This window comes from Entelurus aequoreus, linkage group LG24 (genome assembly GCF_033978785.1).
Source record: "Entelurus aequoreus isolate RoL-2023_Sb linkage group LG24, RoL_Eaeq_v1.1, whole genome shotgun sequence".
In the NCBI taxonomy this organism is placed as follows: Eukaryota; Metazoa; Chordata; class Actinopteri; order Syngnathiformes; family Syngnathidae; genus Entelurus; species Entelurus aequoreus.
Genome location: NC_084754.1, coordinates 26,575,113 through 26,602,702, shown reverse-complemented (window position 1 = coordinate 26,602,702; position 27,590 = coordinate 26,575,113). Strand labels below are relative to the sequence as shown.

The following is a 27,590-nucleotide window of genomic DNA, read 5'->3' as shown; positions in this document are numbered from 1 at the left end:
TGAAAAGCGACACAATAGTGTGTCATGTTTGTTATATCTAACGCACGCAGCTACACCAAGGACACAATTCCAGAAAGTTGTGTCTTGAGGATTAAAAAAAAAAAAAAACTAATATTAAATGTCTTCAGGTTTTGGCCAAGTATTGAAAAAGTAAAGGTTAGTGTGCAAAGTAATACTGACGAGAGAGAAAATGCAGAGTCTTCAACTCTTCTGACACGCGGGATGAAAACAAAAAGGACGTTGTCAATTTGTGCTTCTGTTTGGCTTCCTTTCAAGTCAGCTTCATTCAGTTTTTGTCTGCATTTGGGGGCTACAAGAAAAAGCCCAGCTGACTTTAGCGCGGAACAAACGTCTGTTGAAATCATAGGAGAGCATTTAGCAGGTTAGCTCATGCAGATTTTGTTTACTGGTTTGGACAGTTCTGCTTTAAGAGGCTTCACAGCTGGACAATGGTTCTTCTCTCGGTCAACAACATTTGGATCTTCTTCTTCTCCTGCAGCATGAATGATACTTCCTGGGCGTGGCTGGTTTGCGTCTCACGTTTTTTGTTTTGTTGTTGTGGCAGGAAGACAAGCAGAAGCGGCCTGCTGGCAGTGGTGTTGGTCATTGATGATTCACAGGATCAAGCCACTTTGTTTTTTTCAGTGGTGGCTCTCACAAGTCCACAGTGGCAGATGTTTGCTTCTCAACACGTTCGTATCTGAAAAGCTTCACACAAACTCCGAGCTGCACTTCACGAGTGGAAAAGCACATACGTCCCTCCCTTTTTTTGAGTTGTACCGGGACACCGTCGGTTTGTGACCTCATTTCTCAGTCTTCATCGTCCAACAAAGATCATGTGTTGAGGACAAGTCTTCTTGTGATTTAAGGAGTAATTCATTCCTCCGAGCAGGCCGGCAAACAAAGGCTATTGTTGCGTCTGAATTCAATGCAATATTTTTTTGGATGTTGTTGTGGGTTCAGTCTGCTGGGGTTCAACTCTGCACACGATCAAGACATGAATGAAATACAGTGTCAGGTTACGTGTTACTCAGTGGGCACTGCTACTGGACTCGGGTAGGGCTCGACTGCTGGTCCGTGGAGCCCCGTAGAGGGTCACTGATGCTATGTGGCTATTCTGCATCACCTGTTAGGGTACAGAACAACTTTTTAGTTCAAATGTCACCTAACTGCTAAAGAACACAACTTATCAGACGAGCAAATTAAGCAGTGTTGCCCACAGGACTGCAGTCCATTTACGGCTGCCGTGGTTGGAGGGGATGATGTAATGATGTCATTGTAAAATTTGCATATGTAGCCATGACGTATTTGCATGGAATTACAATGGATGCTCAGGCGTGAGGAATAAGCGAGTAGAAAATATAAGAAAAACAGATGACCTACAAATAAACTTTCTTAAAAAAAAAAATATATATATATATATATATATATATATATATATATATATATATATATATATATATATATATATATATATATATATATATATATATATATATATATATATATGTTACAAACCAGACAAAGCAAGGGATTTTTTATTAATTACATTGAATAATTCCCAATAATTTTGATGACTCTAGTTTACAGCTAATAAAAATTCCAAATTACAATCTCCCCCCAAAAAATAATATATAAAAAAGTTCAATATTGTAAACAACTGGATTAACTGGAAACTGCAAACAATTCCTGTGCCTTTAATTGGTTTTATTTTCTTATTCAAACTCCTGAAATCAAATAACCTTTGCTTGATCTTCTAAATGATTGAGATGCGCAATTAAGAAAATAACTTGCAACCGCATGTCGTTCCTCCGTGTTTAGTTAAAAGAGACGTTCGAAAGACTCAACTTGCTCATGAACGTCACATGTCAAGCTCCCACTAGGTCTGACACTGACATATTTTGCTGGACAATATATTGTCTCACAAATTATTGCGGATGAACGATATTATACACATGTCACGTGTTAAAGGAAAATTTTCCACTTTAGTAGAATGGGATGTGTAAGGAGTCATTCTTTGTGCACGAAATTCTGCTTGATGAAAAAAACACAATGAGTCCAACCTGTGTTTTTATCTCTGCACATACACACATACATGGCATACTAGTTCCGATGATGAGAATAGGTGCCAGGTACGAGATGGAGCGAAAGCAGTTGTTTGTGTGTGTCAAAAACAAACACACAGAGGTTAACTTTGGGTTTCATTGGACTGAAGCCTATTTAACAACAAAACAGGGAGTTATTTACTAATGAACATTTGTTTTATTTCATCCAACGGCACACGTGCCTGCGTCGGCTTGTGACCCCCACAGGAGAATTAAACAAAATTCTCCTTTGCTCTGATTTAAAATAAGATATACACATCATTGTACATGTAATATACAGTATCACCATCTCTTGGAAAGGCCTGTGAGAGGTCACCTACTACACAAAACCCACACCCCACACTGCAGGTAACAATAGACTGGCTGAGGACCTGAACAGCTTCTATTGCAGGTGTTCACATCCATCACCCAGCCCATCGACATCAACCTAAAACTCAGACTCTGCCCTAACCTTCTCCTCTGACCTCCACCTGCACTGATGATCTGTGAAATAAATGTGTGCCAGCTCTTCCTGAAACAAAAGATGAATAAGGCTCCAGGACCCGACTGTGTGTCCCCTTATATACAAAACCCAAAACCAGTGAAGTTGGCACGTTGTGTAAATCGTAAATAAAAACAGAATACAATGATTTGCAAATTATTTTCAACTTATATTCAATTGAATAGACTGCAAGGACAAGATATTTAATGTTCGAACTGAGAAACAATTTTTCATTTTTTTTTGCGAATAATCGTTAACTTACAATTTAATGGCAGCAACACATTGCACAAAAGTTGGCACAGGTGCATTTTTACCACTGTGTTACATGGCCTTTCCTTTTAACAACACTCAGGAAACGTTTGGAAATTGAGGAGACCAACTTTTGAAGTTTTTCAGGTGGAATTCTTTCCCATTCTTGCTTGATGTACAGCTTAAAGGCCTACTGAAACCCACTACTACCGACCACGCAGTCTGATAGTTTATATATCAATGATGAAATCTTAACATTCCAACACATGCCAATACGGCCGGGTTCACTTATAAAGTGCAATTTTAAATGTCCCGGGAAACTTCCGGTTGAAAACGTCTATGTATGATGACGTATGCGCGTGACGTCAATGGTTGAAGCGGAAGTATTCGGACACATTGTATCCCAATACAAACAGCTCTGTTTTCATCACAAAATTCCACAGTATTCTGGACATCTGTGTTGGTGAATCTTTTGCAATTTGTTTAATGAACAATGGAGACTGCAAAGAAGAAAGCTGTAGGTGGGATCGGTGTATTAGCGGCTGGCTGCAGCAACACAACCAGGAGGACTTTGATTTGGATAGCAGACGCGCTATCCGACGCTAGTCGCCGACCGCATCGATGATCGGGTGAAGTCCTTCGTCGCGCCGTCGATCGCTGGAAAGCAGGTGAGCACGGGTGTTGATGAGCAGATGAGGGCTGGCGTAGGTGGATAGCTAATGTTTTTAGCATAGCTCTGATGAGGTCCCGTAGCTAAGTTAGCTTCAATGGCGTCGTTAGCAACAGCATTGCTAGGCTTCGACAGGCGGCACAGCATTAACCGTGTAGTTACAGGTCCAGTGTTTGGTTCGGTGTCTCTTGATAGTTGTATTGTTGATCTTCTTGATATTGTTGGTCTATCCTTCCAGTCAGGGGCTTATTTCTTTTGTTTCTATCTGCATTTAAGCACGATGCTATCACGTTAGCTCCGTAGCTAAAGTGCTTCACCGATGTATTGTCATGGAGATAAAAGTCACTGTGAATGTCCATTTCGCGTTCTCGACTCTCATTTTCAAGAGGATATAGTATCCGAGGTGGTTTAAAATACAAATCCGTGATCCACAATAGAAAAAGGAGAAAGTGTGGAATCCAATAAGCCCTTGTACCTAAGTTACGGTCAGAGCGAAAAAAGATACGTCCTGCACTGCACTCTAGTCCTTCACTCTCACGTTCCTCATCCACAAATCTTTCATCCTCGCTCAAATTAATGGGGTAATCGTTGCTTTCTCGGTCCGAATCGCTCTCGCTGCTGGTGTAAACAATGGGGAAATGTGAGGAGCCCTTCAACCTGCGACGTCACGCTACTTCCGGTACAGGCAAGGCTTTTTTTATCAGCGACCAAAAGTTGCGAACTTTATTGTCGATGTTCTCTACTAAATCCTTTCAGCAAAAATATGGCAAAATGATCAAGTATGACACATAGAATGGATCTGCTATCCCCGTTTAAATAAGAAAATTTCATTTCAGTAGGCCTTTAAGTTGTTCAACATTCTAGGGTCTCCGTTGTGGTATTTTAGGCTTCATAATGCGCCACACATTTTCAATGGGAGACAGGTCTGGACTACAGGCAGGCCAGTCTAGTACCCGCACTCTTTTACTATGAAGCCACGCTGTTGTAACACGTGGCTTTCAGCATTAATGGTGCCTTCACAGATGTGTAAGTTACCCATGCTTTGGGCACTAATACACCCCCATACCATCACAGATGCTGGCTTTTCAACTTTTCGCCTATAACAATCCGGATGGTTCTTTTCCTCCTTGGTCCGGAGGACACAATGTCCACAGTTTCAAAAAACAATTTGAAACGTGGACTCGTCAGATCACAGAACACTTTTCCACTTTGCATCGGTCCATCTTAGATGAGCTCGGGCCCAGCGAAGCCGGCGGCCTTTCTGGGTGTTGTTGATAATTGGCTTTCGCTTAGCATAGTAGAGTAAGTACTTGCACTTACAGATGTAGCGATGAACTGTAGTTACTGACAGTGGTTTTCTGAAGTGTTCCTGAGCCCATGTGGTGATATCCTTTACACATTTATGTCGCTTTTTGATGCAGTACCGCCCTAATTCCCTTGCAATAGCTTGTTGAGAAATGTTGTTCTTTAACTGTTGGACAATTTGCTTACGCATTTGTTCACAAAGTGGTGAACCTCGCCCCATCTTTGTTTGTGAATGACTGAGCATTTCATGGAAGCTGCTTTCATACCCAATCATGACACCCACCAGTGCGCAATTAGCCTGTTCACCTGTGGGATGTTCCAAATAAGTGTTTGATGAGCATTCCTCAACTTTCTCAGTCTTTTTTGCCACTTGTGCCATCTTTTTTGAAACATGTTGCAGACATCAAATTCCAAATGAGCTAACATTTAAAAAAAAAAAGTTCTCCAGTTCGAACGTTAAGTATCTTGTCTTTGTAGTCTATTCAATTGAATATAGGATGAAAAGGATTTGCAAATCATTGTATTTTGTTTTTATTTACGATTTACACAACGTGCCAACTTCACTGGTTTTGGGGTTTGTACATACATATACATATATATATACATATATATATACATATATATATATATATATATATATATATATACATACTCACATACATACATACATACATACATATATATATATATATACATATATATATATATATATATATATATATATATATATATATATATATATACATATATATATATATATACATATATATATATATATATATATATATATATATATATATATATATATATATATAAGTATATATATATATATATATATATAAGTATATATATATATATATATATATGTATATATATATGCATATATATATATATATATATATACACAGTGCTGAAAAAGTGTGGGCACCATGCCGTATTTTATTTGGCTGCCTCTAAAAATGATTCTCACCTCAAAGATCATCCGTTGCAGTCCAAAGCAGAAAGTAGAGCCAAAGGGATTAGTGTTATTGGCAGACGAGGACCTGTTGAAGCACATGTTTGTTGGTTATTTAGTAAGGATGTTGCTATGATTATCAGAAATCTGGAAAAATATTTCATTGTACAAATATCCTTTATTGTGTACCTATGAAGCACAACAGGCTTTTCCATAGGGTGGCCTAGCAATTCCTGGATCTGATCCCACTGTTAATAAAAAAGAAAACATTGAAAACAATTTCACTGTGTTGACAGGAAAATAAGACCATACAAAAGTCTGGGTTCTCTTATTTTGGGGATCTGGAGAGAAAATTTGTCAGAAGCACTGATGCTGTTCTGTTCCCCACAGATGCACAACTGTAACAGTAATCGCGCCCTTTGAAATTGTATTGTAAAAGCTAAAAGGGTTGCAAACCAAAGTCATGTCAGGGTTTGGTTTCCAATTCCTGTCCATAACTGACCTTGCTGTAAGTAGTTAATATGCAGTTGTCAGTCTGTGAGTCCGCCCCTTCTGGTGGGGAAAAAACCCAAACATAGCAGTTAAGTGGGGAAATAAATTAATGTATGACTTATGGTGAGGTAAGAGCTTATAGTGTCAAACCTTTTTTAATGACAAGTGGAATTTTAAAATCACATCGATGATAACTGCAATGAAAAAGGAGAGAAGAAAATGATCTCATTACACCGATTAGGAGACTTGCACAGGGATGATTTGGTATATTTAAAATGAAATATATGAAATACATGAGTTTTGAAATATTTACATATTGAAGTTATAATGTCCTGGGTAGTTAGTATGGAGGACAAACTTCTTAACCAGGTGAGATGTCGAGTCAAACAGGATATCCTGAAAAAAAGAAAAACACAACTAAATAATAATAACAATAAATAATACATTTAGATTTTACTTATAAGTAGTGCTGTCAAATGAAATGTTTTTTTTGTTTTTTTTTATAAAATAAGATGAATCACGCTTTTGTAGGGCTGCAGCTATCCATTATCTTAGTCATCTATCGATTAGTTTGTTAAATTAATCGAGTAATCAGATAAAACACACTTTTAGGTTAAATAGTTTAAATAATGTTTCTGCATTTTAAAATAAAATTTTCCAGTCGGAGTCTCTTTACTCATCTTTGCAGTCTGATGCATTGACCTGATCAGTGACCGTATAACAACTTGTACTGCCTTTTAGGTAAGCATCCATAGTTAAGGTAAAAGAGCATGTTAGGGACTATATATGATAGTATATATCTGTATTGTGAATCAATTTAAGTGGACCCTGACTTAAACAAGTTGAAAAACTTATTCGGGTGTTACCATTTAGTGGTCAATTGTACGGAATATGTACTTCACTGTGCAACCTACTAAGAAAAGTCTCAATCAATCAATCAAAAGGGACGTAAAGATAAACAGTAATAATAACCACAGTAAAACTCCCGACGGCTAGTATTATCTTTTTAAACAAAAAATATCGAAAAACTGTGATTGATTATTGCACATTAATTAACTCCCAAACAGACAGGCGCCAGCTCGCTTGCTTGAATGCCAACATGAAAACATTAACGTCTTTCCCCATTAAAAAACGACATACCCCTATCTAAACTTATATAAACCCATTGCTGTCTGAGTAACTAAACTATTTAATTGTGCACATTGAACCTACTACGAGCAGTGCTCTCTAAGAACAGAGTGATCGTTCTATACTCAGAAGATAATACAAGACAAATGTGTTTTTATGGTGTGTTCATAGACCGCTGAACAGAGTAGGGCGCTACAATGCCCGCCAGAACTAATTAATAGATTTTATTTGATACGCACTTTTCATTTAAATTCATCATAAAGTGCTGCAACATAAAACAATATTTAACATATTAAAGCCTTTGCCATTAAAACAGATAACATACTAAGATAAAACACTTGTCAGTGAAGCATAAAAAAACATAAAACATGCAAAATTATGGGTTTTCTAACAGTGTGTCTATCTATTTTAGTTATTGAAAAAAAACTTGGTCATAAGATTTCAGTAAGTACTTTTTGAGATAATATTGATAATCGTGATCATTTTGGTCACAATAACCAGGATATCTTTTTTCATATCGTTACGTCCCTAACTGTATGTTATGAAAAATAATATGAGTCACCTGTCCAAATACTTTTGAACCCCTGAGAATGGATGTACCCTGCATAAAACGGCTGAAGTTCACCAATATTAAATGTTATATTTTTGTGATTGAAAGCTGAAAGTCATCATGAAGACTAACAAACATGCATCTGCCATTAACAAGTAAGACAATCTCCCCTCATACCAAACTTCTTCAAACACAAATACGTACCACTCCCAGGGTGAAGTAGTTAAAAAAGTAGTCGTTACATTTGGAAGGAACCTGCTTGTGAGGTGATGGAGAGTGGATCTTCATCTAAAATAAACCAGCACAACGTCAACCAGCGTTTCTGAAACACTAAGCGTTGTTAAGAAGGATGAGTTTACCTTGTCCTCAGATTTGTAGAAGACTTTATGCGGAGATCCCAGAGCACCGAGTACATCCTGGCAGGAGTCTCCAAAGTAGATGTTTCTCTCCAAGGACCTGACTTTAGCATCGCCCATCACACCAGGACCAGAACCTGCACAGCCACACCAAACACGACTCAACAAAGCCATATAAACCGCTGAGAAAATGCAGTAGCTGTGTATGGATTGGTCTGTGTTGACGTTTGATTAAAATGTTGTAACTGTGCTTAAACATCAGCATGACTCATTCTAGCACATGAAAAGTAAGGGGAGTTATGAACATTAAAGGCCTACTGAAATGAATTGTTTTTATTTAAACGGGGATAGCAGATCTATTCTGTGTGTCATACTTGATCATTTCGCGATATTGCCATATTTTTGCTGAAAGGATTTAGTATAGAACAACGACGATAAAGATCGCAACTTTTGGTATCTGATAAAAAAAAGGCTTGCCCCTACCGGAAGTAGCGTGACGTAGTCAATTGAACATATACGCAAAGTTCCCTATTGTTTACAATGATGGCCGCATGAAGTGAGAGAGATTCGGAGCGAGAAAGCGACAATTTCCCCATTAATTTGAGCGAGGATGAAAGATTTGTGGATGAGTAAAGTGCAAGTGAAGGACTAGTGGGGAGTGGATGCGATTCAGATAGGGAAGATGCTGTGAGAGCCGGGGGTGACCTGATATTCAGCTGGGAATGACTACAACAGTAAATAAACACAAGACATATATATACTCTATTAGCCACAACACAACCAGGCTTATATTAAATATGCCACAAATTAATCCTGCATAAAAACACCTACGTCTTTGTTATGCTAGCTCCTAGCTCCTATGCTAGCTCCTAGCTCCTAGCTCCATATAAGCCTCCAATCCAATTCAAACACCTGCACAACACACACAATCACTCAGCCCAAAAGACCGTTCACCTAACCCAAGGTTCATAAAGCTTATATATTTAAACAAAGTAACGTACGTGACGCGCACGTACTGGCAAGCGATCAAATGTTTGGAAGCGCAGCTGCTACTCACGGTACCTGATATTCAGCTGGGAATGACTAAAACAGTAAATAAACACAAGACATATATATACTCTATTAGCCACAACACAACCAGGCTTATATTTAATATGCCACAAATTAATCCTGCATAAAAACACCTACATGTTTGTTATGCTAGCTCCTAGCTCCTCTGCTAGCTCCTAGCTCCATAGAACACGCCAATACAATTCAAACACCTGATCAACACACACAATCACTCAGCCCAAAAGACCGTTCACCTAACCCAAGGTTCATAAAGCTTATATATTTAAACAAAGTTACGTACGTGACGCGCACGTACGGTCAAGCGATCAAATGTTTGGAAGCCAAAGCTGCATATTCACGGTAGCACGTCTGCGTCTTTGTCATCCAAATCAAAGTAATCCTGGTAAGAGTCTGTGTTGTCCCAGTTCTCTAAAGGCGTCTGTGTATTGAAGTCAAAAGTCCTCCTGGTTAGAGTCTCTGTTATCAGAGTTCTTCGATCTTGACTGCATCTTTCGGGAATGTAAACAATGAAACACCGGCTGTGTTGTGTTGCTGCGGACTTCCTTCGCAAAATACGTCCGCTTTGCACCGAGAACTTTCTTCTTTGCTTGCTCAGCTTCTTTCTCCATAATGCAATGAACATAATTGCAACAGATTCACCAACACAGATGTCCAGAATACATCCAGAATGAGATGAAAACAGCTATTTCGTATTGGCTTCAATGTGGAAGCCATACCCGTGTTCCCCGGGCTACGTCACGCGCATACGTCATCCTCAGAGGCGTTTCGAACCGGAAGTTCAGCGGCAAATTTAAAATTGCACTTTATAAGTTAACCCGGCCGTATTGGCATGTGTTGCAATGTTAAGATTTCATCATTGATATATAAACTATCAGACTGCGTGGTCGGTAGTAGTGGGTTTCAGTAGGCCTTTAAGATCCACTGACTGAATAACATACTGAAGTCGTATGATCATTTCAAAATAAATTTATGAACGAGCATATGTTACCGGCGGTTAGAAGGCGTAGTTTGAGGCCCACAGGCCCGGCACCTTCTCTTAGAACATCCACACACTCTGCATAGATGTTACCAAGGAAACAGGCCAATGGCATTGCTGGTGCTCTAAAAACGAGGAGTTCACTTTTAAAAATCTTTAATACATCATGTTACTTATTGTAGAGTGTATTCCGTACTTTGTTTCTTGTAGATTGTTGCCCGTATAGATGTGCATCCTCTTGACCATGGCCCCGTGTGGAATCTGCAGGGATGCCAAACCCAGGGCAAAGTTAGGCTGCCAAGGCAAAACAACTGGGAGTAGTATTACACAACTGGCTGGCATGGAAGTGCACAACAAATATAAGGGAATACACTCTTTTGTACCACAAATAATCATGTCACATAATCAAATCCATCTGATTCAGTTTTTTCTAGAAGTGGCTTTATGCAGAGATTCAATGCCAAGTTGGCACAGACTTTCCAAATTCTTAGAGACACATTTAATCAGCTACATAATGAAAAGGAAGAATGGAAATTGCAACACAATTTTATCAAGTTTCAAATAGGAATGTTCCATTCAGGGTTTTATGCTGTAGATTTCGATCACCCATGAGGGGGCTCGGCAGATACCAACACCCATCACATGTGTTAAGGGCGCTGTTTGCAACTTGCTCACAGTAACATTTTTCAAAGCAACATATATAACAAAAACATTACCAGCTAGCTCATGTTACCATTAGTGGTTTAACAGAACACATTTGTTTTACAATTGTCTGTATATTTCCCCAATAACTAAGTTTATGTAATATTTTAAATAAAAATGAGTTGTGGACTTGTCCAGGGTGTACCCCACCTTCCGCCTGAATGCAGCTGAGATAGTCTCCAGCACCCCACGCGACCCCAAAAGAGACAAGCGGTAGAAAAATGGATGGATGGATGGATGATTGGTGTTTATTGCGGTCCCTCACCCTGTCTCGTCCACATGTACGCACAGAGAGTGCGTGCACACATACCAAAGCATTCCAAGAGAAGCAACGAACAATTTGGAGTCAAGTTTTTAGGGATATGCATTCAATGACAGCCAACACTAGCTATACAAATCGCTATTATTAGCTAACAACACCCAAACCTAATGCGTGTGCACGTGTTACGTACGTAGCAGTAAGAGCGGGACTTACTGTGAGGAAAGTTAGCGCCCTTTAGGCATCTGTGTAAATGTTGCAAACAGCCCCTTTAATTGTAAATGTTTCTGTTTATCTATGGAAGGTGCTATTGACAATAATATCAAAACAATGTTTAACTTGTTCCTTCTTCGCTCTTATTACCGGTACCTACAATTGTTTGAACAAAAAGTAAATAGTACACACTAACTAAACAAAAGTAAAACTGTCTACTACTCATTTAAATCCTTTGTTTTCCCCTGAAATGCATCCTGTGCGAAGGGAATTATTACCGGAGTGTGTAAAAACCAACAAAAAATTTTTTTTTTTTGAGAAAATAAAAATTAGATGAATAAAGACACTGTACAATGTTTGTCCAATCTTGAACGGGTTTGTGCTGAAAATTAAATTTTGTCGTACTTGTGCAATGACAAAAAAGAGCTTCTTCTTCTTAACCATATCAGTAAGTAATCATGGACCAGGGTGACAAAAACTTGCAATGAAGTTATCAAACTATTAGTTTTAATATGCCTTTATCCAAACTGTCTATGCCGGGAAATGTGCTCCAGGTCTGTAGTTGTCGTCACACCAACAGGTGACGGCATATAGAGTCTGGTTATGGAAAGGGGGCGTTCCAAGTAAAGTTAGTTATCTACCGATTACGCAAAAACTAACTGATTTTATGGAATTGATTGCCAGATGCATTTTCAGGAACAAAAATACTTAAAGAACTTGTTTAAGAATTTTCGGTTATCTGGACGCAACGGGTCCTTATTCATGCTTGCTTTTAAAATACCAATTTAATGGGAAAATAAAAGCTTTGTATATGCTATTTATTTAATTGTTTCCTTTTATCCGTTAAACCCTATCCAGATATATTTCTAATTTGCAAAGTGTGTGAAAGTTTAATCTAAACAGCCACAAAATTCCACAATTTCATACGGCCATTTTGAATATGCCTCTTCGGCAATTTCAGTACGTTCGGGATTTGATGACATCGTGGGTGGGAACTCTTCTGCACTCTGCCCATAGTCAGCAGATCAGTCATACTGGCAATACTCAAAAAATGGGAAAGAGATGTGCTATTTATCATTCACAATCCATATGTAAGACGAGAACACAAATGTTTTTGTTTTTTTACGCATTCTAAAACATAAATAAACGTTAACGCTAACATCTGAGTCAACAGGGGTTCCTCTATTACACCCACAAAGCCCTCTAAATACACATATAAAAACCGTCAATAATACTCCATTTACATCTCGTGACCTGAATAATAACCAAGTATTAGCAATATTGTTATTATAAGGGCTAACACCGACGGTCTATTTTTAGCGGTGCATTAATCACAGAGAGCTAACTACATTATGCTGCTATATTGACATACTAAGCCCGCCAGTACCTTGCTGCTGCTTCGCCACTGAGTTGGTGAACGTTACTCTAGATTATAATCATGCCTCTCACTTGGAAAGTCATGAATATCCCATTAGTTGGCATCCCGGTGAGAGCAGACATTGTACAGAAAGTGATTATTTTATGGTGCTCATTGTTTGTATTTCCTGTTCAATACTAAGCAAAGTTGCTGCATGATTCGTGTGTTTCACTAAAGCTGCATTTGTGTAGCACACAGCTTCTAAAACTTGTTGCTCATCCTCCTTAAATTCAGGCTAAAAATATAAGGTTCTGGATCATAATTTGTCCCAAAGTAGTCTCTGTTGTCTCTCACAACGTATGCCGTGAGTAGTAAGTTTGCTGTTAAAGGGAACTGTGGTCCCCCATGCAAGTCACAGACCACGTGACTGCTCATGCTCATTATTCCTCGGGAATCTCTGTGAGATTTATATTATTTTGATCATATCTGTTAACTCGCAAAGTTTGTAAGTCTTTTGAAATAGGAGATAATCCCTTCAATATAGAGTCATCATGTTTTCCCATTATACTGGTATTTTAAGGTAACTAGCGATGAGCAGGCTAGCTGCTTCTCCAGGAAATGAACAGTATCGCCGTGAGTTTATCAAGGTGCGCTAATCGATCACAGTTTAACAATAATACAAATTTTAAACTGTAATATTAACAGTCTAGAATCTTACCGCGGTTTATCATTAATACTGATAATTGTTACATTTCTCAACTGGTTGTAAAACATTCAAAGAGCTTCACTTTTTAGCCCTTCATTCAAAGTGCAGGCTTCAGCTAATTATTTATATGGACACAAACTATATTATTGTAAATATGGGTGGCGTAGCTCAGGAGGTGAAGCGGAACGTTCAGTAACTGGAGAGTCAGTGGTTTTGAATCCCGCATCCTCTATTCAAGTCACTGTTGTTGTGTCCTTTGACAAGTGAAGTGAAGTGAATTATATTTATATAGCGCTTTTCTCTAGTGACTCAAAGCGCTTTACATAGTGAAACCCATTATCTAAGTTACATTTAAACCAGTGTGGGTGGCACTGGGAGCAGGTGGGTAAAGCGTCTTGCCCAAGGACACAACGGCAGTGACTAGGATGGCGGAAGCAGGGATCGAACCTGGCTTTGCCTCTTGGCTTTGCTGTAGGCTTTTGTTACGTTTTCTCAGCTGCTATGCAAAGCTGTAACATCACACCGTTGCGCACACACAGTACATTAGCTGGTGCGCGATTAATTCTGACCGGGCAGCACAGGTAGCCTACTTTAGTTCCGTTTTGTACTTACGTTATAGCGTCCCCTATAATCCAAACATTTAAAAGAAAGACTGAAGTGTATGCATGTTTTAAATAAAAGTACCATAAAGAGATGTTTAAGACTTTTCGAAATCCTATTTAAAAACTTTTATGAGATTTTAGGAGAATTTAAGACATTTTAAGGCCTAGAATTCAAATGGTTAGATTTAAAGACTTTTTTAAGACCCCGTAAATACCTTGAAAAAGGGAACTGCACTTTGCCTATAGTTCACATTCATTATGAAAGACAAGAACACACGTTTTTTTTTTAGGATCCTAAAGATGATAAAAAAAACCGCTTGCAAAATGTGTCTGATGGGAGTCACCGTTGTAGCCTTCACAGCCCTCTATCAACGTTTTATTTACACAGTGCAAGTATATATATATATATATATATATATATATATATATATATATATATATATATATATATATATATATATATATATATATATATATATCCATCCATCCATCCATCCATCTTCTTCCGCTTATCCGAGGTCGGGTCGCGGGGGCAGCAGCCTAAGCAGGGAAGCCCAGACTTCCCTTTCCCCAGCCACTTCGTCTAGCTCTTCCCGGGGGATCCCCAGCCGGGAGACATAGTCTTCCCAACGTGTCCTGGGTCTTCCCCGTGGCCTCCTACCGGTCGGACGTGCCCTAAACACCTCCCTAGGGAGGCGTTCGGGTGGCATCCTGACCAGATGCCCGAACCACCTCATCTGGCTCCTCTCGATGTGGAGGAGCAGTGGCTTTACTTTGAGCTCCCCCCGGATGACAGAGCTTCTCACCCTATCTCTGAGGGAGAGCCCCGCCACCCGGCGGAGGAAACTCATTTCGGCCGCTTGTACCCGTGATCTTGTCCTTTCGGTCATAACCCAAAGCTCATGACCATAGATGAGGATGGGAACGTAGATCGACCGGTAAATTGAGAGCTTTGCCTTGCGGCTCAGCTCCTTCTTCACCACAACGGACCGATACAGCGTCCGCGTTACTGAAGACGCCGCACCGATCCGCCTGTCGATCTCACGATCCACTCTTCCCTCACTCGTGAACAAGACTCCGAGGTACTTGAACTCCTCCACTTGGAGCAAGATCTCCTCCCCAACCCGGAGATGGCACTCCACCCTTTTCCGGGCGAGAACCATGGACTCGGACTTGGAGGTGCTGATTCTCATCCCAGTCGCTTCACACTCAGCTGCGAACCACTTCCGGAAACTAACGCGAGTGTGTTGTACTCATGGCAGACTTGGTATCAGACAATGAAGACAACTATTTTTAGACACATGAGGATTCACAACCTTATCTTTTTGAAGCTGAATATACGTAGGACTAACTGTTGGTTATAAAAGCGAGCATGAACAGAGGGTGAAACATTGGGGCAGACGGAAGCCAAGAGAGTGAGGTCGGCGTGACTTGCCGGTATAAATGTGGAACTTGGAGCCAAGCTATGCGGACATATATGGCGTGCTTACCCAAAGTCAACTTGAAACAACTTCCCTGGCCAGCTGGACCAAACAGACAACTGTCCATCGAGAGAGTATCTTTAATATTGATCATGAAACATGCAGCACACCATGCCTGTTATTACAACTAAGCCTGGGCTGATATTTGATAAGTCAATTTCAATGAAAATAATGTCCGTAAGTTTTCCAGCGCTGATAAATCGCTATGCGCATGCTTCAAGAGCATTCACGCTTTGTACCATAGCAGAATAAACAGAAGGGGGTGAACTATCTTGCCCTCATTAAGTGTCTTTGACTCTTTGTGAACTGGCCACTGGCCAGTTACTGTCACACAGTGCAGCTAGTTAGCATCTAGCAGCTAACATGGACAAAATTATCACAAAACCAAATTCCACCGCACCAATGTGGGAATATAATGTTACCTAGATAATGATGTACAGAACAGAGGAGATTTAGTTCATTTTTATTTTTGGTTTAGGGTGATTCTTTTTTCTTGACAAAACCTCTCCATCATCCAGCTACCACGGATCGGAGCGTGCCTCAACGTTGACCCACGCCCACATTGAGACACGCCTACAACGGAGAAACAGATACGGACTTTTGTGTTTACTCCCTTTTATATATAGTCTACGGTTTCCTCTCGAACACCAGCCTCATCACCATTAAATCCCAACTACCACAACACTTGCTGAACCAACACAGCTGATAATTATGACATACAAATACAGGCTACCAAATAAGAAACTTTATAATATATTAAATATATGCACTAAATGTAACACCCAAACATATCCCAGCTTTGGATCTGTATATATACAATATATATATACATGTATATGTATATATATATATATATATATATATATATATATATATACATATACATGTATATATATATATATATATATATATATATATATATATATATATATATATATATATATATATATATATATATATATATATATATATATATATATATATATATATATATATATACATATACATATATATATATATATCTACATATACATATATATATATACATATATATATATATATATATATATATATATATATATATATATATATATATATATATATATATATATATATATATATATATATATATATATATATATATATAAAATTGTTTTCAATTGTTTTTAAAAAAATAATTAGCCGTTTGGTGCTGCATAACCATTCATAGTTTCCGCTTAAAAAGGGGGGTGGCTCAATGTGGGCGTAGGTCAACGTTGAGGCATGCCCCGACCTGCGGGCGGCAGCCAGGGGTACTTGAACTCATTTGGCACTCACTTCGTATTTGGTGAAGAAACCAGGTGACAGGTCAGTCACCATCAGTGTAAACAAAACAGTGCAAAATAGTGTGCATTCACAGAAAATGTGGTTAAATACATTGCCAAAAACATGTTGGTATTTAATACCATTATAAAACTAGCATTTTTAAGGGTGCTGTCATGTTGGTCTTTCTACATCGGAATCTGTCAAACTTAATTTTGTTTTGCATGTGACCTATTACTATATCTGTTTAAACTGTAATGTTTATATTGTTACTTGGCACATTTGTTTAAGAAGGTCTTATTGATTGTCAGTTACGTAATGCACAACTCAAACTCTTGTCTACATGTTCAATATTGAAGTGCAACTTTGTCAATACTTTAACGATTTTATTTATTGTTATGATTTTGTATATTTGAGCCTCTCCCCCATCCCCTCCTTAAAATATGGTATTGCTTTTAGTTGTAATGTGTATTCAAGTGCAAACTTTGCTAACAAAGTATATTTAAATGTTATTATGTATGTTTTATTGAACTTGGAGATTAAAAAGTTTTAATTTCAATTGTAACGTTAAAATACACAAAAAATACAAGTTTATTGCATTTGAAAGGATATACATGCATTATTATTATGTATTATCATTAAATGAATGGTTAATTTTTGTCTCATAAAAATCATGGCAATATCGTTTATTGGCGATAATTTGTTGGTAAATATATCTGTAGGTGCCTAAATGCTATTTAAGTTAATTTACATTTTATGGAAGGTGCTTTATGTTTATTCAGCCAAAAGGGGACTATTTACTTTATTTAAATAATACGAAAATGTATATATTGCATGCTTAGAATAATTATAAGGTACACTTTATTTGTAATTATTATATTTGTCTGAATAATTTGATGATGTACTATTTTATACTGCTTTAATACAGTGAAGAATATGTAACTGTTTAATTGCACATATGGCGGAAGGATCTGTGTGGTAATATGGTTTGGACACAATGTATTATGAGTAATGGCAGTCAGGTATGGTGGAATCGAGCTACAGTTTTTTTTACCTTACTCTTACTTTTTCTAACTCTTTCTTACCGTAACAAACTCACTTTATTTTGCCATTCATTTGTTCCCACATTGTTATTGTTTTACATTTTTGAATGATTAAGTTGACAAGTAAACGATACAAAATGAAGAGGAGCGTCTGGAGTTTTGTTTGTTGTTGGTGCAGCAAACGGGAGCAGGAGAAAGTAGAGGAGCGTCAAGCTAAGGCTTCATTAGGAAACTACAATATCGTCAAGCAAAATTTGTTATCTGCCTAGGCCTAATTACAACTAAATACACTGTCGAGCTAGATGTGTACAAACTCAACATGAAATGTGGGCTAATACTTTACAGATACTGAAATATGATTGTTCATGTTCATCAGTCAGTACAGATTGGTGTCCTAACGCATTGTTATGCATTACAAACTCAAAAGCCATTCAGCTGCTAAGTCGAAAGCTAGCTTACTTACTGTTAAATTACATTCTCTCAGCAACAATCTCACCTCGTATTTTGGAGCCTCGTTCCATGAGTCTAGTTGGAAGGAGAAGGACAGTCCTCGAAAGTTGAGATGGAACAACTGTTCTGCTGCGTTGTAAACTGGACACAAATGGGAGCGATAAAGAAGAAGCAACTTCAGCAAAAATAAGAACATTTCTCACGCAGAGAAACAAAGAGTGAAATTGTCCATAGAGAAAAGTGTATGCAAACATTTTAAATCAAAGTATACCTCCAGGGTGTGTAGCTCCAAATGACTGGTCTATTTGTTCTATAGTGGGGGCAATGGCTTGAGAGTTGAAATGTACTCCACTGGAATGACACACACATTGGAGATGTGTTAATAATCATCTACTATATTTCAGTAGGTAATGCAACATATTTGTTTGAATTGATAATAGTTTTAAAAAGACACTCCGTTACAGGCTGTAAGATAGCAGCTGTAATGGTTATGGCTTCGAATTGAACATCCACAGAAATAAATGGTCCATACAAATACTGTTAATAGTTTTGTTGGGGCACAAACAGTAAGGACTTGGTTTTCTTGACTGATGAGTAGTCATTTTTGCACCTGTTTTAAAGCAAACGCTGCTATATACAGTAGGACTGTTTCCCAAGAAATTATAGTTTACTTCCCAAGCCTGCCCTGCCCACCCGGAGGCAGCTGGAATAGGTTCCAACACCCACGCGACACCAATAGATGGATGGATTGAGGATGTATCAAGTAGCTTTTTAGTTTATTTTTATTTGCTGCACTGAACACGGCTGGCTCTGTGTCACTTTGGAAACGCTCAAAACGAAAGTGGCGCGCTTTGCTTAGCCAGAACACAGACTTTCTTACCTCCGCCAAAAAGGTTATATTTTGGCTTGGGCTTGTTTGTCTGCAACATACCTCAATCATGTTATCTACAACAAGTAAAAACATACTTCACTACCTGCTTACAGCGTTCAACGCCCCCACCTTGCCGTTCCCGCGCTGTGCAGAGGATTCTGGGAGATGTAGTTTATTTACAGACTATCATCGCTACACCCACCAATTTTTCGTTCAAAGACTTTGAAACAAAAACACTGCAGTATTTATAATACCGTTACATCCCTAGTATCTACGTTCATTCACGTCTCCGGTTACATAAGTAAAGTAACAAGCGCGTGAGCCTTTTCCCTGACAATCCTGGCTCTCGTGTTGTTTTAAAGACAAAAAATGTCAACTGATTCTGCACGATAACTGGTTTATGTCTATACTCAATTGACCTAAGGATTCATAACTAAATCTTATCCATTGAGGGGGCTGCAACTGGCGTAACTAAACCTGCCACCTCGCGAACGCATCCGGTCGCCTCGGTTTATCGTTAAAAACCCTAGTAAATACTGTACAATATTATTACATTACTTCATAAAACTACTGTTGTTGTTTAGAGTACATTATATTTTGAGGTTTTTATACAATTTTTTTCAATCCAAAAGTTTTTTTAAGACACTTTTTACGTGTTAAAATTGTGCTGTTTTGCAGGCCTAGCACCGATTACATTGATTTAATTCATTTCAATGGGCCATGTTGACTTGAGTTAAGAGCTCTGTTACAAAACCAATTAAGCTTGTAAGTTGAGGTATTATCGTACATGACTCAACCGCCACTAACCTGCCCAAGAATTAAAGAATCAAAGTGAAACTAATATAAAAAAAACAACAGACTGTCTTTAAACAAAACTAAAATAACAAAAAAGTACTGTAAACATGTTAGCAACTACCAAAAATGTAAAAAGGGGAAAAAAGGAAACCATCTACCAGGTGACCTGTTGATCCTGCCTGTCTGTGAGCGTCTCACTTTCTCACTCCTGTCATCTGCCTTACTGCCTTTCCTGATGAGCAACCACCTTCGGGTGCACTCATGGGATGCACGAGGAGGCTAATAACCTGATTAGCAAACACACAGACCAGATGGCACATACTATGACCACATGTAGTACACTGCAGCCGCTAAAGTAGGCATTTGTAGAAGTCTGAATTTTGGCCATGGATGAAAAAGATGTCTCTTAACTTGAAGCCTTAAATGCAAGATGCAAGCCTTTAGCTTGAGACTAGAGTTTACATCATGAGGGTTCAGTTCGGCAACTGTGAGAGGATTATCTGCATGTGCGTTTCGTTATTCTCTTTGGAAAGAGAGAATATTCTTAGTGGAAGTTACGCAAAGTAGTGTGACTCTCACGCAGTAAAACAGTGGTGTCCCAATTAGACTACAACACTGCTCAGTCTTTTGTTGTTTATATGCTCTGCATTTTCAGTAGGAAATTTATTTTTGCATTTATCTATTTACATTATTTGAGAGCTCCAACCTTAGATTGCACTGTACCTTGAACAAGGCATAGAGACCTCAGCTTTTTAGGGTGCTCTTGTGTGTGCAACCCCTTGTGTGTGCAACCCCTTCAATCAAACCCCCCAATGTCAGTTTATAGAACCAGACTGAATGTGTACCATTTGAGGGTACACATGGATAGACAGATTTTGGTATTGATCCAGTACCAAGCAAATACAGGTCTAGTATTGCTGATTTTGATATTGATTCTGATACCGATACTTTGACTTGAAATGTCATAATCACTTTATACATTAGTGGATTTGCCTTTAGCTATGTAGGACTAAGATAACACCGGAAAACTATATTATTCAAATAAAATGTTTTTATAACTAAATGCAACTAAAACAACAAAACAATGTATTAGTCTGAAATTAATTAAAATAATTCCCTTGTTATGTTCAACTACACATAGTTATTTAATAAAAAAGTTACTAGTGCAAAACAACAAAAGTGCACCAATGTAACAAAAATGTAAATCTAAATAAATGTCAACAAATCCATTGCAGGCAGATATTCGTGAAAAGTAACGGCAGTATTCAGTTGAGCTGGAAGTGGTAGGGGCTAAGTGTGCGGGTGAGCAGTAGAGAGAGAGATGCACTGTTTGCACTGACAGACTAGGGGAGATACTATGCTTGCACAAACTCTGAGGAAAAGCGAGTAAAGTGGTACCTCAACTTACAAGTAATTTGAGATATGAGCGGTCTCTTGGCTTTTTATTATGCTTTAAATTGTGAGTATAATTTGAGTTACCAGCATTTCCACTGCCTGTTGAAGTAGTAATTGTTCACAGCTGTATTTTATATTTTATCCGTAATTATATGACGTTGAATCACTAAATGTATTTTTGACCTGCTGGCACTTTGCCTTTGCCCAGGGACAACCAATGATAATGAACTTGCACTATAGCTATATGCAATATACAATATATATAAAATTGGAACCGTATGTATTGTGAAATATCCCTGTCAAATAAAAACAAACAGCACACAGCTAGAGATCGACACAATCCTTCCATCCAACAACTGTTGACATGAGCGCTAAAGATGTCAACCACCAAATCAGAAAAACAAACAAATAAAAACATGTCCTACAGTGAAACAGACTCTGCAAAGCAGCCAAACGCAACGCTGTCAATGTGCACAACTTCAAAGAAGAATTCAGCTTGCGCTCCAAAACAACATCCACACGGTGAACATTAAGCAATGAAAATATAGGGTAGCTGCTGAATGATCTTTCCGACGTTTGTCAATTTGTTCTTTTCTGCTGACCCGGCTCTACAAAATGGACGAGTGAGCATTAGCCTTACTTACTGGGTCAGACATACATGTTGTGTGCAACATAAACAAAGATAGAGGCAGTGTTGCCAAATATCACAAAGGAAAACAAGCAACCAGCTCTATGAAAAAAGTAATAATAAGCGGACCTGGCAACACAGGATGGAGCCCGAAGGAGACAATGCATTAGTCTGGTTTCCAAATTAAGTGCTAAATAATAATACATTATTTAATAATAATAATAATAATAATAATGGATTAGATTTATATAACACTTTTCTCAACACTCAAAGCGCTTCACAGAGAAGTGAGAACCCATCATTCATTCACACCTGGTGGTGGTAAGCTACTTTCATAGCCAGAGCTGCCCTGGGGTAGACTGATGGAAGCGTGGCTGCCAGGTTGCGCCTACGGCCACTCCAACCACCACCTATCATTCATCATTCATTCACCAGTGTGAGCGGCACTGGGGACAAGGGTGACGTGTCCTGCCCAAGGACACAACGGCAGCGATTTGGATGTCAAGACGCGGAGAGCAAATCGGCAACCCTCAGGTTTCTGGCATGGCCGCTCTACCCACCACGCCATGCCCCCATTTCATAAAACTACTGTAGCTGTTTGTAGTATATTCTATTGTTTATTTTTGAACAGTGTTGAAAAGTATTTATCTATCTAAACTATTTTTTTTTTCTTTTAAAAAGGCATGTGTGTTAAAACATTTTCTGTTTTGGGGAGAGGCGAGCAAGGATATTTTTTGAGTTTTGAGTTATGAAATCAGTCATGGAACAACTTGTGCTCGTAAGTTGAGGTACTACTATAATATGCTGAAATTACAGACAAGAAACTACAGCAAAAGTATCGATCCGATACCAATACCCACTTTGGTATCAATACGCCCACCCCTAATAGAGACTAAAACAGAGTGTGCAACTGTTTTTTCTCTCACAGCAAATGTTATGTTTTCCTCAAAGTGTATAGTTTTACTCACCAGTACTTCAACTTGACTTTGCTCAAGTCGTACACTTCAATCACCTGCCAGCACACAGACAAATGAAAACAATTGGCATGTAACAGGTGTCCAATACTTACAAGAGGTAAATGTGATTAAACAAAGGGGCAATGAGAAAACGGTAATATAATCTAAAAATAAAAACACGTTTTGCAGTTGGTTTAAAGTGCAACAGAAGCATAATTACAAGGAAATATATACAACTTTCCTAAATATCCACAATTCACTTCATATGACCCAACATGCCAGTGAGACAATTTTTTGAACGTGTCAGGACATGCATATTGTATTATTGGGTGTGTATGGCCCTGATTCTTTTCAGATATTTAATTTACACAAAGTTACACATATTTTTACCTTAAGTCTCTGATTTGTTGCATCAAAAAGCAGTTTAATGCCATCCTGAGTCAGGTTCAGTATGAGATCATGGCTGAATGGTGTCTGTGGGGGACATAAATAAGGGCATTAATTCATATCCACATGAATGGACGCTCACACGAGACAATTCGCTGACAAAAACATTTTTGAGCACAAATCATTCTCTTAGAATTCTTGCATACACATATGCCTTTGCAGCCGAAATATGCAATAATATAATCAACAGTAGAATGTCACTGTGAAGTTCAACCGTATTATGAAGCGAAAACTCAAACTGTTAGTATACATTAGGGTTTTTCTTTTACATTTTATATATCGTATGCATGTTAAAAAAACCTGAAACTGAACTGTATACAGCCAAACCCACCTACCTAATTTTATTTTTAGGATACATTTCTCTAATTAACAATGGGTCAGAATTGTAAATACAGATTAAAATATAAATACACCTATTCATGTCATCTACTATTAATCTTATGATAAATTGGAGTTAAGTTTTAATGGGGTAATGTTATGATTTTTTTTCTACATTATAAAAAAAAACCCTTCCTTTTGGTCTTCAAAACATGTACCGGTAACGGAGGTTCTTTGTTCAAAATGTTGCATAGATTATGTTTTACAGACCGTCTTCAAGCTACTTTCTGACCGTCCCATCAGGATGTGCCATTTTGTGGGCGGCTTATTTTCATGGCTTCAGTTCGACAGCATCTTCTCCCCGCCAGACACGTTGTCGTATTCAGCGCTTCCATAACGAGCCTTCTGACGAGATATACGCTACTTTGTATTAGAAATGGCAACAATGGAGGATGCATGGGCGAGCCAGTCTGCCCCACAACAAGATAGAGAAAAAGAAGGAACTTATTGACTACAGCGTCGGACTACAATGGCGGAGTCGCGCAAAGATCTTGGGATAAATCTCTACCATGTATGGAGATATCTGCTGATTCCCAATTGGGAAAACACGTCACAAGTTGGGCAAATTCCAAACGGCTCGCTTGGAGAAAGTATGAAGAAAGGCAAGATTTTTTTTTTCAGCTATCCCTCCATTGTTTGATTTCAAATTGTACCGCACTTATGCAGATCCAAAATACACGAAAACAAGTACCGGTACCAATAGGTAAGAAAAGTTGATTATCCTTTAACATATGAACCAATTATTTATTACGCCAAACCGATCTTATTTGGCCTCAGAATTCATCATGAATAAAAGTTGTTCTTGGTTGAAATAGTATAAATATTTTTGTGCCACCTCTTACCTGTTCACTATAAAGCACCTGGACATTTTTGATGATGCGGCAGTGTTTCTGGAGAATAGAGATGGCTTGGGCCAATGGCATGCCTTTGGGAAAAAAGAGACATACAGCAGTTTGCCTCAGTTTTAAGGTTGGACTATATATAACTTTGTAAGGGGTAAGTAAACCCACAATAACTGTATAACAAATGCTAAGTTATTCGACAACATAATGAATCCTGAATGAAACAAGCTTCTAATACTCTTCTATGGCAACACAGGTCACTAATTTGGCCTTGTTCACAGTGCAGGTCAGTGACAAATGTTTTGCCCATATGCGACCTGTATCTGATTTTTTCAGGTCCGTGTGAACAGTGCAATTCCGAATTTTTCATATCCGACCCAGGACTCTTTCGTATGTGGATATAAATTGAACAAATATGCGACGTGTCCTCAATATGAATGCTCCCGCGCTTAGGTCACATTCATCAGAACAAAAGGTCATCAAAAAGCGATAAGCGTCATAATTATTTGCCAAAATAGACTGTTACAAAATAAATAGTTGACAACGGAGCAGAAAACAGGTGAAAAGAATATGTTTAAGGACCTTAAGTGAATTTTTTACCACTCCTGTCTCCGACTGCTCGCTATTGACACGCACATCAAACTGACATTGAAGCAAAATATCCCATAAAACTGCAGGATTCAAATACTTGTCATCCTCTTTCTTAATCTTTTGCGCGCAAATAATTTGCCTCAGAAAATGTTGTTTGATTGCAAAAAATCCTTAAAATTGCCACAAATGTGCCATTACTGAGACCATCTAGTGGAATCCATGTTTACTTCTGTAAACATTGCAGTGCGTGCAACGTCATGATGCCATGTCCGCATGCGGGTCAGATTGCATTCACGTTAGAAATCAAAATTTTTTTGGCCGTGTGAGCGGCCTTTAAAAAGATCGGATTTTACAAAGAAATCCGAATTGGACATCTGACCCTGCAGTGTGATTATAGCCTTATTGTATTTCATATAAGAATTCTAAAAGTTGTTTTCTTTTTAAAATGTATGTTTAATGTTAAAATTGTGTCAGTTAAATTGAATTAACTTCAATGGGCGAATTTGATTTGAGATAGCGATAGTGTTTTCAGTCAAGAGCGCTGTCACAAAACCATCTAAGCTTGTAAGTTGAGGCACTACGATTCTATGTGTCTGTAATAATGTGTGTAATATTTAGTTTCATCCTTCGATTGTGGCATCGCTTCAGCAATGACACATTTATTTCTGTTTACAATTGCATTCATTTTCTGCCGACATCTTGGAATAATGCAAAGTTTCTCCATTGTCCTTCCACTTTCAAATAATGTGTGGAGAGTTCTCAACCCCATTTTAGTAGTTTCAGCAATCTTTTTTGTTTTCCTCATGCTTAATAAAAAGCCAATGATTTTTATCTTTCCGAAAACAAAGTTAACATCCTTTCCACAACCCCTGGAAGTAGTTTCTTTTGACAGGCAAGACCAAATAAAAGCAACTCACTGACTTTTACGGTTTGCTTAGTTAAATCCGAGTGGTGACCTTTAGTGGGCCTGGGCAGTGTTGTAAGCACATTCACTACAGGTGAATAGCCTTTTTCACGTTTACCAAAGACATAAGCATCTTCTGTCAAATATGCGAGAATTGTTGTTTTGATCATATCAGTACCTCCATCCATTTTCTACCGCTTGTCCCTTCGGGGTCGCGGGGGTGCTGGAGCCTATCTCAGCTGCATTCGGGCGGAAGGCGGGTTACACCCTGGACAAGTCGCCAGCTCATCGCAGGGCCAACACAGATAGACAGACAACGTTCACTCACATTCACACACTAGTACCTACCTAAGGCAAATTCCCATTGCTCATTTCCGAGTGATCGCTCAGGTACCACCTCCAGATCCAGCATTGGCAAGTAGTAGAGGGTGGCTCACCTTAAGACACAATGGAACCCACTGAAGGATTCTCTCTCTCTCCCTCCCTCCCTGATCAGTGTGCACACAACTTTACCTAGACTACTTTAATTCATACCTCAGCCAAACAGCCACCATAGTCATGTGTGGGCATCAGAGTGGCACTTTTCCAGTAACAGGTGCCCACCTTAATCTATGACATGTGGCTATATAGCATTTAAAAATTGTTGGAATTATATGGTCCTTACAACTTCCAATTTTAACAATAGTTTAGCTGCTGGAAAGTTTTGCAAAAACAAATTACACAACCTACCAAGTACAGTATCAGCTGTCAGTCAAACTGGTGCCTAATTGTGTAATCTGGAGGGCTCACACAGCAAGATAGACTCGTTCACAAGGACAAGTTTGCACTGCGATTACAGAGGAAAATAAACAATCTAGTCAATAAATATACTGGAATATTCTGTCACTATGTGCAAGTTACGAAAGCAGCAACAACAGAGCTACTGTACTGGCTAACATTTGCCGACGAGGTAGCCGCTCTGATTGCGTTGGAGATTAAGTACAAATAGAAAAAAAATATCTGGAAATTAAACAAATTTCAAATACACTAATCAGGTTATAAAAAGACAAAGCAGGTTAAGAAGGTATTTTTCTTCCTTCCTTCACGCTAATATACCAGCGTTGAGAGCTAGCTCCTCTGCCGCCGAATCAAATTCTTCGGTAGGAAACACGTCCCCTTGTTACACATTTGTTTGTCGGCCTTCTTAAGTCCGCCGTGTTCCTTTTTTTACGAGCCCAATGTCCTGTCGGTGTCGGCGGCCGAGAAACAGTAGCAGGGCGAGAGAACAACGGCAACTTCTGGCTTTCACGACAACAAGAAGCAGCATCAGCTGATTGTTTAACTTCCTGTC

General features: G+C 38.5%; 1 protein-coding gene across 6 annotated transcripts; it reads right to left on the bottom strand.

The window, feature by feature from the left end:
- Positions 1-27,590, bottom strand: phaf1 (phagosome assembly factor 1). 6 transcript variants are annotated; one of them, XM_062036220.1, is made up of 18 exons: positions 26,990-27,590; positions 26,795-26,882; positions 26,609-26,697; positions 24,766-24,848; positions 23,489-23,572; positions 23,111-23,154; positions 18,725-18,804; positions 18,500-18,594; positions 10,535-10,599; positions 10,351-10,463; positions 8,295-8,428; positions 8,140-8,223; positions 6,571-6,653; positions 6,408-6,451; positions 6,268-6,317; positions 5,955-6,013; positions 5,781-5,853; positions 1-1,126 (listed from the first exon to the last, which is right to left on the bottom strand). In XM_062036220.1, the coding sequence occupies exons 3-18, from the start codon at positions 26,670-26,672 to the stop codon at positions 1,031-1,033; spliced, it is 1,251 nt and encodes a 416-aa protein (XP_061892204.1). In that variant the 5' UTR covers positions 26,673-26,697; positions 26,795-26,882; positions 26,990-27,590; the 3' UTR covers positions 1-1,030. The 6 variants fall into 6 exon arrangements, with proteins under 6 accessions (XP_061892204.1, XP_061892203.1, XP_061892205.1 ...); XM_062036219.1 differs by having other exon boundaries at positions 26,609-26,882; positions 26,990-27,086; positions 27,356-27,590; XM_062036221.1 differs by lacking the exon at positions 26,795-26,882 and having other exon boundaries at positions 26,990-27,086; positions 27,356-27,590.